Genomic DNA, 18,095 nt, shown 5'->3' with positions numbered 1-18,095 from the left:
TCGTCCTCCTTTCTTATTGGTCACCAGGGTTGAGAGAACAGGTCCTTTTTTGAGAGGGGGGCTCTCACTCCTTGCCTTGGGTGTCTAGGTTGAGAAGGAATGAGCATTTAAGAACATGTAACAGCTCTAAGAAGCATTAGAAAAGCAAGGCTGCTTTATTGTAAACAAGAGGAGTAGAATTGTTTTTGTTGTTGTTGTTGTTTGTCTTACTTTGTAAATATTTATATGTTTATGACATTGTTATCGATATATCGATCATCATTCAACAGGAAAGATAAAGAGGTCTAAAAACACTTCTTTTATTACTATGACAATACCTGTCTCATGATAACTATGTATTTGTATTCTAAGTGATTAGTCATTCTTACTTTAACTCCTTATTTTTTTACATCTCATTTTCTATTTATTTTTCTTTATCCTTTATTGATTTTCTGAAATGGAGAAACTGGTACAAAACCAATTCCCTCGGGATAAATAAAGTATTCTTATTCTGATTAAAGTGAAAGTAAAGCATGGTATAATCAACACTACTGTGCATAAACCTGGGCAATATGCTTATTTTATAGGGAAAATGTGCTGCAGAGTCCTCTCAGAAGTTATGAAAACAGAAGCTATACAACAGACATGTTTTTAAGAAAATAAGGTGATGATGAGCTGTTGCTAAGCAACTATTGCGTCTTTGCAAGCTGTTTTTTAAATGTCAGCCATGTCACCATGGTGATGTGAACGACACTAGTGAATGACTTAATGTTGGGTTGATTCTTTTTGTGCAAACTGAAAATACACAGACAGAATTTAAAGTCGTACAAAAGTCTAAAATAAAGATAAACGTTGTGCTGACAAAGCCATGGAAAATATGTTGGGAAAATCCTGGCATTTTTATACTTAATAAGTCTGATTGTCAGTTCTTGCAAACCTTGAGTTGTTTAAGGGAGGAAGGTCTGGGGAGGCATTAATGCTTTTATGTGTTTTTTTAAAAAGTTGTGCAGAATTTACTTCTGTTAGTTTCTTCCTGTTGCAAATCAAGGAGCCTATAAATATACAAACTGTTGGTTCCATTGTGTAAACAAAATGCAATAAAGTTAGGATAATCTGAAGATGTATGAGACGAGTCGATTGTTTATTTATATTCAATTCAACAACATTCTAGTTATCTCAACTTTTAACTCCATAACTTTCTATCCCATGCTGTGTTTCCTTGTCTACTATGATACCTGAACTCCCCTACGAAGATCAATAAAGCTTCATCTCATCTCATTTCACAAGTTGTCTTGGAGCAGAGAACTTACAGCAGCTTCTGTGGAGGCAGCTTCATCTGCCAATCGCAGGACTGGATTCTGAGAGGGTTTGAACACAGGTTTGGCTTTAATGGGTGGAGGTGGTGCCTTTGACTTGGCCATCCGGGGGCTGCCGTCTGGACCGGCATTGTTTCCAATCAGCTGACCAATCAGACTCTTCTCATAGCGTTCTCTGTTGGAAGAGGGAACTACTTCCAAGCGGACAACCGGGGAGTGCATTGCCTGCCGGAAAACTTCCTGGGCTCTAAGAGAGAAAAACAGACAGAGAAATGAGTGATGAGTGAGGAGGAATAAAGGAAAAGATTTAGAAAGTTGTGCGTATAACTTTGCGTATAAGCACACAACAAATGGCATGCATTTATCATTCAAACTAATCATGCCATGAATCACAGCTACATATAGTGTGAAGTCATCAATCTCTGACAGGCAAAGTAATTATGAAGGATCTCAAACTCAATTAAGAGGAAAGAAATACAAACATACAAAGTAAAATGTGTCTTGGTATATTATTTTTGATGAATACAAAATAAAAAACAATTAAAAGCTAATTATCATAAATGTGAATACAGTGGTAAAGATCTTAGGCTCATATATCCGTACTAAACTGATTTTAATGTATGTTTAATTCCAAGATTGATAAGTGTTGCTGTAACTCACTATTATTTTCATTGGCAATTACTTTTCAGAGGAATTCAACTGATTATCTTGTCAAATATCAACGACAAGGTATCGTCATTGTTCCCACTTAACATATAAAATGACATAAAGCTAAAAAGATAATATATAGATAGATAGATAACACATGTGTTAAATAGCCTGGAAATATTTAGTTTTGGACAAGTATGTCAAACAGTGTACGTCAGCGATTCTGAACAGAGGTCCCAATAGGATGCCAGGTGGAATGCCAACAATTCATTTACAATGAGAATATTTTCTTTTTGTTTCTGTTAAGTATATTTGTAATGTCCTATGTGAAAGTTTTATTATTGTCTAGATAGATATTTTGTTTTGGTAAAGTATGTGACACACTGTACATCACAGATTCTTGACTTGAATCCCATTAGGGGGCAGTGTACATTAATACACTTATTTTTATAGGAAACAACCGGAGGATTCCCCAGACCATCCAACAGAGGTCTTGGCTATTAAGCTGATTGATTTAAAAATAATATAAAGAAAAAGTTGTTTAATTTATAATTAGTTTAACTGATTGATCTTTGTTTAGCAAAAATGTAACCTGATAAAGCGTATCCCAGATGTTTGCAAAATGTGACAGGAAGTAAAACCATATCAGGTAAAATCAAATGTGTTTGTTAATTATGTTTCAAATAAAACATGTATGATAGATATAGATGTATATTGTGGTAATGTGTTAACCGTAGTTCATTATTCTAAGCTGCTATATACTGTATATCAATATGTAATCTATCAATATATCTACTTCTATCCATTGTCATAGTTTTTCTTCTTTTTTCTTCTGGTGGGTGTCTGTTTTGTTGCATATTTATCATTATTGGAGCAAAGTGAAGGCAGGAGAGAAAAGGAGATGCAACACAGAACAATGACACCTGTACAGCAGGCCATTATAATCTCATGATCCATAAGAGAGATCATTTTGCAGAGAATTACTTTATATCAGATTATGCTAAGTAAATTAGGGGGACCATTGTGTCAGGGGCGATTGGTACACACCATCATTCACCTCAGATAACCGACAGAGAAAATCCAGTTTATTTAAATTCTATTAGATTACTTTCCTATTATTTCCCGCTGAGATTATTATTAGATGTAAAATGATCATAAACTTTCTGTAACTAGAGCCTATGTTTAGAAAGTCATGCATAAGGATATTCACAATTGTATACATTAAATAAGCAATAATAATACTTTCAAAAATGTTATGTTTGACAGAAAGACATGCAGGCATACATCTGGTGATAAAACGACACTTGAGGAAGGTTCCATCTCATTAATGTATGAGTGGTTAATGTATCATTAATGAATATTGTGACTGAGCCTTTTTATACTCAGGTATCCAAGTTAAAGTACCTGTAAGTCTTTTTTAATGTTTCTTGTTTACTTTAACTCCATTTGGGAATATGATAATGTGTGTTAGGTTTAAGAAATACAGATAACAGAAGATCTTAGAAATGTAATGCACCAAACTCAATGGGCAGAAAACTAAGAACATATATGGTGCAAATGATTGATAAAAAAACTGACTGTGGAAACGAATGAGCAATGTCCATTCATAAAAAATAAGGAATTATAACTAGCGCTATAAAGTGCCAGGGATAATATTATTCTGTATGGAAATCCAAAAGAATGTGAATGTGAATAAATAGAGTGGTTTCTAGGCGAGTGTCTGTTAAAGCGTGGGTTGTCATATTTTCTTAATTCTACTCTGACAGAATTTGCATAATGAAACCATTAAACACTCTGGGCAGTCTGAGCAAATGCTTGTGTATCACCTTGCAGAAAGACACTTTGTTTTCATCATAGAAAGAACACCATACAGTGCAATGTGACTAGATGTGAAACATGTGTGTTGACATGTGTGTAGTCGTGCACAGATATTGTCATTATTTTTTCCTGATTGGACAATGCATGCAGACACCTTGTGTAAAAGAGATATTCTAATCAAGCATGCTACCTCAATATAGCTGCCAAGCTGAGACAAAGGGTGTGTGTGTGTTTGCGTGCAAGTGTGTGTTCGTGGAAATGGCAGACATAGGTTTCAGTGGACTTTCACTGGCCAACTTACACATATTTTACTGGAACAAACATAACATGTGAATAGCCATGTCATGACAGAGCAGTGCAGGCAAGAGGGTGTGTGTGTGTGTGTGTGTGTGTGTGTGTGTGTGTGTGTGTGTGTGTGTGTGTGTGTGTGTGTGTGTGTGTGTGTGTGTGTGTGTGTGTGTGTGTGTGTGTGATCATAATCAAACCTGTCAATGGTAAGAAAATGCCAGCTGATAGTGTGTAGTTTGTATTGATTTGTAGTCACAGACATTTGAATACAAGTTTAAAAAGGGAGCTGATGAAAGACTGTATTTTGTGTGTGTGTGTGTGTGTGTGTGTGTGTGTGTGTGTGTGTGTGTGTGTGTGTGTGTGTGTGTGTGTGTGTGTGTGTGTGTGTGTGTGTGTGTGTGTGTGTGTGAGAGAGTGAGTGGACTCATTCACCTATCTCTGAACAATATGCAGCAAACCCCTCCGGTGATAATCCCTTTACTTACAGTAGCGCATAAAGCATCTCTTGTATAATCTCATTAGCACCCTGAACACCGGACCAGGCCGATTGTGTAGACGGGACACACGTTGTAATGTGCTGTAATCATGATAAGATCCGCATCAATCCTTGTAATCTGTAGGAAATTGTTCTTACAGGTGTGTCTTCAGTCATTTTAATGCTCTGAAATCATGTTACACCCTTAAATACGCTCATGTTAATGTACTTCTGTTCAGGTGCTTCAGTGGTATGGTAAGCAAACTCCAGCGTGAAACATCTGGGTTCGAATGGATCTTGAGCAAATCTTCCCTTAGAGGAATGAAGCGGAGCGACACACAAAAGCCAGCTCTTAAGAACACACACACACACACACACACACACACACACACACACACACACACACACACACACACACACACACACACACACACACACACACACACACACACACACACACACACACACACACACACACACACACACACACGGATGAATGCGTAAGCAGTGCTCTCCAAACATCTGCCAAGTGTCTTTTCTACCGTTCTCTGGGATGGCAGTGCAACAGTGATATAAGCCCTCTGACAATGGGAAGGGGAATAAAACACACAGAGACCAAGGCAGCAGGGCAACAGGAAGAAAAGACAGACTAGGACAGACTTCAAAGGATTTCAGACAAGAATGCATCAGCTCATATATACACTTATTCTTTTTCTTTTGATGATCGTTTTCTCTATTTTTTTCCTAATACTATTTCATGTACCGTATTTTCCGGACTACAAGGCGCACCTGAATATTAGCCGCACAAGCTAAAATTAGGGGGAAATCCTGTTTTGTTGATACATTAGCCGCACCGGGCTAAAAGCCGCAGGTGTTTTAATGTTTAATTACCATATGTAAGAGAATATACATATATCTTTCTTAGTGTAAATTTGCGGAAGTTTGTTATTTTTTCCGCGTAGTCGGGAGGGAGTTGCTGACACACAGTCGTCCGCGCCCTGATGGACACCCAGTCTTCAATAAAGTCTTCAAGTTTGGGCCATCTGCTTTTATTACCTCTGAAAGCTTTTTCCGTCTTTTTGGACTGAGCCAGTTCTTCACGCTGGCGTCTCCAACGTCTCACCATTGATTAGTTTATACCAAGGGTACGTACAGCAGCTCTATTTCCCTCGTTGAAAGCCAAATCGACTGCCTTTAATTTAAAAGCTGCATCATATGCATGTCTTTTGTTTGCCATAATGAGGGTTTGTGGATGAAGCTTCCTTTGCTCCTGTAATACTCGTCTTGCTCTTGCTAATCTAGTCTCTTTTTCGCGCTAATAAGTACGGCACTACTTTGCCTGGCGGACGGACATGTGACCAACATACCACTCTTTTCCCCCGTGACTGTGTGTTTGATCACATGCCCTTCCATAGAAAAAAAAAAATCCATAGAAAAGCCACACAGGACTATAAGCCGCAGGGTTCAAAGCTTGTGCAAAAAGTAGCGGCTTATAGTCCGGAAATTACGGTACATTAATGTAATTTAAAACTCCTTTGCACATGTTAAAAGCTCAACTCTCGCTTTAATAGCGTTTGTTCACCTAAATCACATAGGTGTGTGTCAGCAGTAATAAAGGCAAGATTAGGGCTTCACAATTTAGATAAAAATAACAAACACATACTTTGCCCTAAACCAATATTTGGCTTCTTGTGATTTGAATATTCCACTAGTACATACTCAATAGATTTTACATTCATTGGGAACCATTTGTCAGACAAAGCTGAATTGGCACTTTAAATAATTAGGATTTATAGCCCTACATACACTTAAAACCACAAATTGAATGTATAATATACTGTAGATGTAATGTGAGATGTTCCTGAAGCACAAATATGTATACATGTTTACAGTCAAGTGATAATTGTAGCACGATGTTGTTGTTTGATACTGTACCAAGATCATTTATGTTTTCTCTGTAATATTGAGAAGGCATTTCTCATTCACAGACAGTGTGGCACTCACTGGCTGAATGTCTTGTCCATGAGGTCGTTGTTGTTGATCATGACGATGCACTCGTCCTCTTGGAAAAGGCCCTCCTTTCGTGAGCGGCTCTCCTCCTCCACTCCACGGATGTACAGACCGAGGGACCTGAATGGAGAAGAAGGGGGGGGGGGGGGGGTTATGGTATGTTCCCATCACTTCTTCTTTTTACATACACAAGCAAGCAGACTGTCTTAGTGACATCCTGAGTGTGTCCCAGAGGACTGATGTGTCTGATGGGGTGAGCCTCAGAGACTGTCCATATGGTTTACTTATACACAGCTGTTATACAGGTAGCCACTATGATGGTCGAATAAACTGATGCCCTTCCCTATTATGCTTTTCGGGGTTTTCCCTTACCTGTAATGTATTATATGTTAGACTCAATAAACACAACGTTTATATCACTTTAGTGACTTTATTCCAGTTCAGAACAGGACAACTCTGTGGCCACCATTTCCACTGTAACCGGTCTCCATCAAGTAACTCAAACATACAACGCATGTGCACAAGCGTTCCCAGGGTCAAAAGGTTACAAAGAGGGAAAATACAAGTTAACATTATATATATACAGCCGCATAAAAAATTAAGAGACCACTTCAGCATTATAATTTTCTCTTGTTTTATTATTTATAGCTACAGTATGTCTTTGAGTTGAAGATCTTTTTTGTATTCTATAAACTACTGACAATATTTATCTGTGTTGGAATTCAACAGACACTGGAATGGCTGCCATACATGTAGAGATAAACATTTATGAAACATTTGGAGTGGTCTCTTTTTTTTTCTGGAGCTGTACTTGTTAATGCATGTATATGGTCTGCAAAGGCTAAAATCCCAAAGTTCCCTCCAGAGGGAGTTTCTCACATACAGCTGATATCTCCAACACTCAAAACTCAAACCAAAATGGTCTAGCTTTATACCTTGGCAGGTAAGAATGTATTTTCAATTGTGGGGTGAACTGTCCCTTTAATATCACTCTTTGCCTTACCAAATCACAGCTTAACAAAGCAGAGGTGATGACTCTGCCTCTCTAAAGAGCTCAGCTGCAAGAGGAGGAAACTAGGTTAAGAGGTGAAAGGGATGATGGGAAATGGTGGAAAGAGATGGAGGTGTTTAGGAAAAAAAGGGGGGAGGAGGATAAAGGAAAAAGAGAGTGAGGAATTTAAGGAGGAGATTAGCGGGGTCAGGTGAGTCATGAGAACAGCCGTAAAAGCTCATCCTGCTTTGCTGTAGGAAATCCCCGTCCACTGTCTGACTGTCACACACCCCGAGAAGAGCCCTGCAGAGCGGTGCAATTCTTCCTCTTTTTTTTCCCCATTGCGTGAGAGTGTGTTCCACAAGGTTAAGAATTCCTTATGAACGCAGGGCGAAAATTATGCGCACATATGTACTGTAGCAGGTAAACAGAGAAGATATCCTAGGAGGGCAGAATTAGAGCTTGTTTAGATGGGTGTTGCTTTGTGTTTGTGTTTGTCTCGGTTCACACAACTTACCGTCCACTGAGTGATGAGCTGTAAGGGACCACGTGGATTCCCAGGGGGCTGTCCTCTCCCAGGATCTCCACTGTTCTAGTCAGGCTGCACAGTTGAAAACAAAAACACAGAATACAATGATGAGGAGGAAAACTAAATAAGCATGCTTCGATATATTAGGGGTAAAGTTTTGTCACAGTAACATACAGGACAGGTTTGTGTTTTTGAGACATTTTGCAGAGTGATTAAACAATCAGGGACCCATCTGTGACCAAAGCCAGGTGCTGGAATGATGTGTAACACATAAAGCAGAAAGATGTCGTGCACATATGCACAGACCATAGAACAGGAAATAGAGATGAACTAAGACTGGAAAACAGGACCGCAACACATACAGTAGGATGTCTACTGTTGTAGTAAAGCTGCACAGTTGAAGACACAACCATACAGACACCACACACATTAAATCAATGAGATAAACAACAAGATGTGTTGTATTACGTCACAAAAATACAACACAGGTACAAGTTATTTCACAGTAAGAAAAAGAGTAGATTTAAGTTCTGTTCTATTTGCTTCCATTGACAAATAATGATTACCCGGCCAGGGAACATCTAGAACACAAAGAATATAAATGTGAAAATGTAATACTCATATGCAAGGAACATAAAACATGGCGTAGAGACCAAATGAGACTGGACCATAACAGAGAGAGACATGAAAGGTGTTTGTGATGGAACGCATAAACAAATAACAGGATATATATTGGGGAAAATTATAATCTGAAATCAGAAACCTTCATTTATAAATGAAATGCATTAAAAATAATAAAACAAATAGAATACAAATGTGTAAATAAACATAGGAAGTTGAAGTTAGAATGTGCAATTAAAAATAAAATAAAGACTGTTCAAATTAAAGCAAAATGTCCTAAAACATTGAATATAAAAATAAGTTTACAAACATAAGAATTTAAAGGAAAATGTGATAATTGCAAAATAATATATGTTGTGAGTCAGGCTGTTGGTTTATTTAGCACGCAGCTGTGTAAAAAGCAACTGATTACACATACAATGTATAACAATGTGACTCTGCTAAAGGAAAACTTTGAAAGTTTCATCCTGGATTGGCACATCACTTTCCATGGAAGCATTCAGCGTGCTAAAAATACTTTTTTGTGGAGGCCAAAATCCCTGTCTGTGAACCCGGCCCTTAGAGAAGGGAACGCAGACAAAGTCAAAACAACTGCTCCGTCTCTGCTGGTGAGCTTATGTTTTTTCCAAACTTTTTTTTTTGTGTACCATTCATCTCGATGGGGTTCTTCCTGTCTTTCAATCCCTCAATGTCTCGTTTGTGTTATTCGAGTGCGTCTGCTTTACATTCTGTCTGTGTTTTTAATGTGTGTGCACGTTGAAGTCTTTGTTTGTTTGATTAGTTTATCTATCAGAGCACAGCCATTAATCCTCCCCTGACCTTCTCCCTGCTCCCTGTGGGTGCTTTTTTTCTAAGTGAGTTTGTCTGAACTTAGTTTTGTACTCTTTAGTTCTCCTCTCTAGACCATCCATCCGTCCCTAAACCCTCGTGAACTGATAGCAGTGCAGATGCTGATAACATCCAGAGAGAGGCTGCGTGATGATTCATGGGAGGCAACGGGGAGAAAGATGCGAAGTACGAAAACAAGGTCTCCCCGATGCCGACTCATAGTCACTCAGCAAATTTGAGTTAATCCAGACAATAGCAAATGAGGGACCGCCAGAGAGAGGAAGGCCAGGGCAGAGGGAGGAAGGATGGAAGAGCGAGAGTGAAAAGAAATGGGACGAGTATTAAAGGTCTCCTATTGTGAACAATATATTGTAGGGCAATATCTATACCAAACAGATCACCCATTGTAGCCATGCCTCATACCCCTCTATTTCAGCCCTGTTCCTAAAGTGCTAATTCTGTGACTGTCGCTTTAAATTTGAGCTGACCTGAAGCTGGCCATGCCCCTTTGGAGCATCATGCAGCTCTCTCTCCTCTGTGAAAGTTTTCTACGGGGGCAAGATACTCAGCTAACCACGAGAACAGAGACATTATATGTATTATAAATACAACAACTCTAAGTGCCTCTTGCAGAAATACTGAACACACAGAGGTGCTGCGGAGGGGATTCAGCTCACGTGGGAGGGACATTGCCAGGAGTTCAATGTAAAGCCAGCCCACATTCGGGACGTCATACCGGCAGCAAATCTGGATCAGCTCGTTTGAACCCCGTTTTCAGAGATGATAACGAGGTAAACAGAGAGGGGTTGTGTTTTCTGACACTTTGCGAGTCTCCTTACACACCGGGGACACATTTATGTAGAAAATACATCAAAAAGAGCATTTTGCATAAAAGGGGACCTTTAAGACAAGGATGGGAGAAACAGACAGAGGGAGATCATGTGTAGGATGCAGTGACAGGACACACTAAAGGGAGGCGAGACTAAAAAGTATTCAAAGTTTCATAATGTATACTAATTATAATGTGTTAAGTTTGTGCAGTAGTGTTGAAAAGTGACTCAACTATCATAATGCATGATATGTCTAGCTGCTGAAACCATCAAATTATATTCATTTGTAGATGGTGATGATGGTGAAAATATAATTGAATTGTCTGTAAAAAAAACATTTTAATTGGCAGTTTGAGTGATGGACAGTGCTGGAAATATTGTATAATGTCCTGTTTATGTGAAGGCTTAAAGGGTCCCTATTATGTTCTGGGGGTTTTCTCTTTCCTGACGTGTGTTATGTAGGACTTCTGACATGTAAAAGTTCCCTGCAGAGTTTCTCTCGCACACTCCCCTGCCCCTGCCTGAAACACCTTCATTAAATTCCTTTGTTTACTTCTGTTATATAGTGACATCACTATGTAACTGTGGCAGCGGGGTGTGGTTAGGGCGCCGGCTGCTGGAGTGGTAGGAGTGGCTCAGCCGGAGGCCAGACAGCTGATCGGGATCAGGTAATCAGGCACTGATTAAAGTCATGGACGTAACCTGGTTCTGGGTTCTTTTGCAGTAGACTGGGTCTGAGAGAGAACGGTCTCCACCTCCCACGCCGAACGAGAGCGATTAGCCAGCAAGAACGTTGTTAACGGGCTGTACGAAATAAATATATTTTGTTTCAAAGTACCAGTGGTCCTTCCATCATTGGGAACCCAAGTGTGAGCCCGAATGCTCACAGTAAAACTTGTATTTCTATTGGCTAGTGCTAAAGTACATTGAATGTGATATGCTAAGGGGCGGGGCATTTCTGACATCTCTAAGCCGTTACTGATTGCTTGTAAATGATAAAGAAAATTGCTTACATAGGGTATGTGGTATACAGTTGAAGTAAAACATAAGAGTCTAAAATAAGAGGCAAATACTAGCAAGTTATTATGCTCACAATGATTATGCTACAAGCTGATGTTAAGCAGGGAATGTTTGTGAAGGTCAGTATTTTAATAAAGAATGTTACAAGGCCTGATGGTAAATGGTATCCTTGAACATCACTATCAAAATGAATGCCGCTCCGTCATGTTCATGCTGATATATTTTTAGATTGATCATCTGAAAATCTTGATATTCTGTTGACACAGGATGAAAAGATCAGCTAAGTCATTACGATTCATCCTCAAGGGATCGAACATGTTAATTAAACCAATAGATTGTGTGATAGATTTCAGCATAGTGGTCCCCATATCTAGATCGGGACCACTACGCTTACATAAAGTCATATTTGGTTAAAAGGAAAAGGAAAGAATAAAGAGGAGACAGATAGAGAGAGAAGACTAAAGAAGAAAAGCAGAGAGAAAGAGGGAAAAGATGGTGAAAAGAGAGGCAGGTCTGGAAGCTATAAGAGTGAAATAAAGGGAGGAGGCATTGAATTAATTAGACAAGCTAATGAATAGCATTAATATGAGGCAAAATAAAATCCACTCCTCCCTCTATCCCTTTCTGCTGCTCTGCCTCTGATCTCTAACACTCCCACTACAACTCACATACACGCACTTGAGATCCATTTGGGTGTTTTATTTTTTGTGTGAGATGTTTGACAGGCTGCATCGCTGCAAAAAATTGAAGTGGGGGTGAGAAAGGGAGAGAGATAAAATGGGTGAGACTTGAGGAAAAAAAGAGAGAGGTTGCGCGATGAGAGAACAAGAGCCGGAGAAAAAGAGCCCGACACACAGAGCGGCAGAGAGATGAAGAGAGCAGGTGTTCTCTTTATTCACCTGCCACTTCACTGATCCTCGCTATGAAAGACAGAAACACAGAGGAAAAATAACAAAAAGGGAGGATGTGCATTACCAAACCACTCTCTTTCTCTCACCCTCTCAACCCTCATCCCCCCTTCCTTTCTCTCTTGGCTGATCTTCAAAGTGCAGAGAAGTAGGGAGAAAGGGAAAACAGGAAAATGTACAATACTGCTAAAGGTTAATGTATGCAAGGACATAAACACACCATAAAATAAATTCAACACTCTTAATGGAAGTTATTTGATGAATGGATGAGATTATTAACAGAAATAATTAAAGCTGCTCGCTAAACGGGCCTTTTCATTTTCTACATATCAGAGTAACTGTAAGCAAGCAGTTTGAATAGTTTTAACTGATGTAAATCGACCAAAGATTTGAATTGTCCTTAGACTGAAGACCTCATTGTTTGATATATTTGTGCTATCCACTATTTCTTTGAATTATAAGATCAAAATTGACACAAATGGACACTAAAATATGAATTTTTCTGATAAAGACAAACATAATATTAAAAATGGGAGACTTCCGGGAAGGGCAGGCTAATAAAAGCTCATCTCAAATGTGTTCAAAACTAAGAGCAATGTGTGACAACATCTTGTGAATATCAGAACAGTTATATCCAGGAAGTTGGAAAGTTTGACACATGTAAATCGTCCACAATGTGGTCTTCATCTTAGACCTACTGTACAACCCTATCATTTCATCTATTGAATGTTCCATCGCAATTTAGCGTTAAGTGGTGATTCCATAATGTATGAAAAAAAATCCGATCTTTGCTTGAGGAGGAGTTTGTAAAAGTGTGCTTAAAACACAGGAAAAATGCATTATTCTAAATAGGACACTTCCAGGGAACGTATGGCGAATGAAGTCTCTTTTTTTATGTCCACAATAAATAAGGCAATGAATTTCGAAAATGCTGGAATAACTGTATGCGACCACAGTCGTACCACTCAGAAGGGAGTGCCACAGAGTCCGCTGGCAGCTTTAAAAACATGTCACTGCAGGTGTATGCCAGTCCTGATGTTTGTGCCAAATATTGCCACCGTCAAGCATCTTAAGGGGGAGTTCAGGTAAATAGTGCGCATAAAAACAAAGGGTTCCTTCCTTCCCATAATAATAAAGTGTGGGTACACTGAGTTTATTGCCCTTTGTAAAAAGTGAGTGTAGAGAGTGTCGTATGTTCCTCTGATAAATAGAAGTGTTATAATACCATATAAATATACTCTTTCACATCCAGTTTGTCTAGTGCATCCAATGAAACCTCTTTACCTTTTCACCTGCTAGCTTCTATTACACAGTGCCTTATTTCACAAAGAAATATAGTAGGATGGCAATGCTATTCCAATAAACCAATTTACAGTAAATCTGTTTCCCAGTATAAAAAGCACATTTTGATTCAAAGGTAATGAGTTTTGCGGTGACCGTGCTGTGTGGTTAAAATGATGATGAGTCATTACTGTTTTTATAGGTGTAGCTTCACACACACACACACACACACACACACACACACACACACACACACACACACACACACACTTATTCATTTTACTTACGCTTTGCTGTTCCAATATTTATGGCAGCACTCCTCTGCTCATTTTGGACTTTTTTTGCAATTTCAAGGATCGTTTCCCCGGCGACCACAGAAACCATTACATCACTTTTACATTACTCACAGCTGAGATGGTTTCTATGTGAGTGTGTGTACATGAGATGATATGTGTAAAAAACTAAGTTCATGAGAATGTGAAACAAATGTGTGTGTCTGAAATAATCACCTATATATCTACTCTATGGACTCTATAGTGCCATAAGGCCACATAAAAGTAAGTATAACCAATATACTCTTGTTTACCTTAATCCAGACATTCATATGAATTTATTTTAATCAGAACTTGGTTTTTTTTGTGTGTTTATGAGCTCATTTTTGCCATTTGTAGTTTGTTCCTATGGAGAGGATAAAAAATTGTTTGGCTGATATCAAATACTGTAGTTCTCTTATAAGTACGATTGTAAAGAAGTCTATGAGAAAATTACACTATTTCTCACTTCCTCACAAGTTCATGGTCTCAATTCAGGTCTGTTTCAATAAAGCATGATGTTCATTTTGTAAATTATATTTCCACAAAAAAGCACGGTTGACTTTAGGGGGCGGGGCTACCTTGAGATTCTCAGGTTACTAGGGAGTGACACTATTACGCAGTTGTATTAAATGCCAGCTTCAGCTTTTAAAAATGTTTTTGTAAATACAATTAGTCTGAAGCATGTTCTACTCGAGCCAAATGACCAATTAATATAACAATGAATGTAGAATACTGATACAGTGGGGCAAAAAAGTATTTAGTCAGCCACCAATTGTGCAAGTTCTCCCATTTAAAAAGATGAGAGAGGCCTGTAATTTTCATCATAGGTATACCTCAACTATGAGAGACAGAATGAGAAAAAAAATCCAGGAAATCACATTGTAGGATTTTTAATGAATTAATTTCAAATTATTGTGGAAAATAAGTATTTGGTCAATAACAAAAGTTCATCTCAATACTTTGTTATATACCCTTTGTTGGCAATGACAGAGGTCAAACGTTTTCTGTAAGTCTTCACAAGGTTTTCACACACTGTTGCTGGTATTTTGGCCCATTCCTCCATGCAGATCTCCTCTAAAGCAGTGATGTTTTGGGGCTGTCGCTGGGCAACACGGACTTTCAACTCCCTCCAAAGATTTTCTATGGGGTTGAGATCTGGAGACTGGCTAGGCCACTCCAGGACCTTGAAATGCTTCTTACGAAGCCACTCCTTCGTTGCCCTGGCGGTGTGTTTGGGATCATGGTCATGCTGAAAGACCCAGCCACGCTTCATCTTCAGTGCCCTTGCTGATGGAAGGAGGTTTTCACTCAAAATCTCACGATACATGGCCCCATTCATTCTTTCCTTTACACGGATCAGTCGTCCTTTGCAGAAAAACAGCCCCAAACCATGATGTTTCCACCCCCATGCTTCACAGTAGGTATGGTGTTCTTTGGATGCAACTCTGCATTCTTTCTCCTCCAAACACGACGAGTTGAGTTTTTACCAAAAAGTTCTATTTTGGTTTCATCTGACCATATGACATTCTCCCAATCCTCTTCTGGATCATCCAAATGCCCTCTAGCAAACTTCAGACGGGCCTGGACATGTACTGGCTTAAGCAGGGGGACACGTGTGGAACTGCAGGATTTAAGTCCCTGGCGGCGTGGTGTGTTACTGATGGTAGCCTCTGTTACTTTGGTCCCAGCTCTCTGCAGGTCATTCACTAGGTCCCCCCGTGTGGTTCTGGGATTTTTGCTCACCGTTCTTGTGATCATTTTGACCCCACGGGGTGAGATCTTGAGTGGAGCCCCAGATTGAGGGAGATTAGCAGTGGTCTTGTATGTCTTCCATTTTCTAATAATTGCTCCCACAGTTGATTTCTTCACACCAAGTTGCTTACCTATTGCAGATTCAGTTTTCCCAGCCTGGTGCAGGTCTACAATTTTGTCTCTGGTCTCCTTTGACAGCTCTTTGGTCTTGGCCATAGTGGAGTTTGGAGTATGACTGTTTGAGGTTGTGGACAGGTGTCTTTTATACTGATAACGAGTTCAAAAAGGTGCCATTAATACAGGTAACGGGTGGAGGACAGAGGAGCCTCTTAAAGAAGAAGTTACAGGTCTGTGAGAGCCAGAAATCTTGCTTGTTTGTAGGTGACCAAATACTTATTTTACCGAAGAATTTACCAATTAATTCATTAAAAATCCTACAATGTGATTTCCTGGATTTTTTTTTCTCATTCTGTCTCTCATAGTTGAAGTGTACCTATGATAAAAATTACAGGCCTCTCTCATCTTTTTAAATGGGAGAACTTGCACAATTGGTGGCTGACTAAATACTTTTTTGCCCCACTGTATATCGTGCTAGCTAAGTTTACTAAAGCTAGCGTTAAATGATAACTTAGCATTTGCAATGGTAGCAGTGCTCTAATCGAAATATGGTCACTTCAGGCTCCAAGCATTAAGTATTAGAAAAGAAAAAATGCCTCAAACTCAAGGCTTCAAAACGGCAATCCACACAACAATGTGTGACATCACAGGGACCATGTCCACTTTTATACAGTCTACTGTATGAGCAATACACTTTCCATTAACTGAGGTCAAGGGTGCCAGACAGAGCGGCACATTGATCAATGACGTTATGGCCATTATATCAAATTTACAACTGTTCTCTGCCTTGGTTTTGTAATAGTCATGCTATTGCAAAGATTGGCCTTGGTTTGCTCGAGTGGACGCATGGGTTTTGTATGTTCATGAAAGGATAACTCTGTTTTATTCTCTGTAAAAGACTGGGATAAAGCCAGTAAACGAGAAAACATTTAATTACATTTGTTCTGCTTGAGCCTGATGGAAAAACCTGGTTGGCTGGGACATGGTGCGTTTGGGGTCACATCATAACCATCATGAGTTGTTCAGCATCCATAGAGACCACAAAGAAATCCATAATATTAGTACAATTTGATACCTAGAAAAAGTTGTTGAACAAGATGAATTTGATATATAGCTCCGGAAAAAATTAAGAGACCTCTCCAAATGTTTCTTAAATCTGTATCTCTACATGTATGGCAGGCATTCCAGTGTATGTTGAATTCCAACACAGAGCAATATTGTCAGTAGTTTAAAGAAGTCAAAGATATATCTATGAATAATAAAACCGGAGAAACTGAAAATGCTGAAGTGGTCTCTGTATATTCTCAATTTTTAAAACGTTTATTGGTTTAAATGTGCTTGATAAGATGCAATGGAAGGAAAATATAATGTAAAATGACCTTACTCTACATATTACAAGGTTACTTCCTGGTTCAACTTGTGTCAGTTATTAACATATGCGAGGGTGATTGTGCTAAACAATTTTTGATGAGTTCACCTATCGAACAGGTGTGTAAAAGAAATACAATTACAAGAGGATTCATACGTAGTCTTTAAGTAGTTAAGAAAATAAACCTCACTGTTATCACATTATTCTGACACAAAGACTGACAGATTAAATAATTACTTTTCCATCCACATAATATTCAGCTACAGTATTAGGCTGAAAAAAGCATTACCCACGAAAGGCAAGATGTTTAATGAAAGGGTGTAACGTGTTATGCGTCATGAGATTTGCAGAGAAATAACAGCAGGAAAATGTAGACGCTGAACACCAAATGTAGAGATGATGATTTCCGTTTAGCTAGGGCTACGCTACGATGGGAAAAAAAGGAATGGATTCGTACTAGACACTGTTCACATAAACCTAACAAAGTTTGTAACATACACTACCTTCCTCACCGTAAAATAAGCAAGCAAACACACACACACACACACACACACACACACACACACACACACACACACACACACACACACACACACACACACACACACACACACACACACACACACACACACACACACACACACACACACACACACACACACACACACACACACACACACTTGCTTACAAGGCCCAGAGGAGACACGGGGCATTCTGCATCCCTAGTACTTCATTAGGCAGCCCTCATTAGTGTATGCATGTTCTGTGCTCAGTTGTTCCTGCCTGAAGTGAAAAAACAGTCGCAAGTGTGTTTGTAGCTGTTTATTTCTAACGGCCATGTGTGTAGGGCGGCCTCCACATGTTTGTGAGTGTGCATGTGTGTGTGTGTGTGTGTGACCCTGACCCTGTTTTTTCTACAGTCTTTTGTAGTGGGCTAATGATGGGGCTTCGTTACAAACTATCACTGTAAGGGCCTTGATCTGGATTAGGAAACAGCTTTA

At 39.1% G+C, this 18,095-nt stretch overlaps 1 protein-coding gene across 2 annotated transcripts in view; it reads right to left on the bottom strand.

The window, feature by feature from the left end:
• pard3bb (par-3 family cell polarity regulator beta b) overlaps window positions 1–18,095 on the bottom strand; it is a 179,938-nt gene that overhangs the window by 144,897 nt on the left and 16,946 nt on the right. For both annotated transcript variants that reach the window (XM_063887866.1, XM_063887867.1), the window contains exons 5-8: window positions 8,043–8,126; window positions 6,529–6,654; window positions 1,290–1,542; window positions 1–84 (exon numbers count right to left, since the gene is read on the bottom strand). The exon at window positions 1–84 is cut by the window's left edge and continues 25 nt beyond it. In XM_063887866.1, coding sequence (XP_063743936.1) covers window positions 1–84; window positions 1,290–1,542; window positions 6,529–6,654; window positions 8,043–8,126 — 547 coding nt within the window. The remainder of the gene's footprint in view (window positions 85–1,289; window positions 1,543–6,528; window positions 6,655–8,042; window positions 8,127–18,095) is intronic.

This window comes from Eleginops maclovinus, chromosome 7, assembly GCF_036324505.1.
Source record: "Eleginops maclovinus isolate JMC-PN-2008 ecotype Puerto Natales chromosome 7, JC_Emac_rtc_rv5, whole genome shotgun sequence".
NCBI classification, from domain to species: domain Eukaryota; kingdom Metazoa; phylum Chordata; class Actinopteri; order Perciformes; family Eleginopidae; genus Eleginops; species Eleginops maclovinus.
The sequence above is the reverse complement of the archived record's forward strand: the minus strand, read 5'-3'. Positions and strand labels throughout refer to the sequence as shown.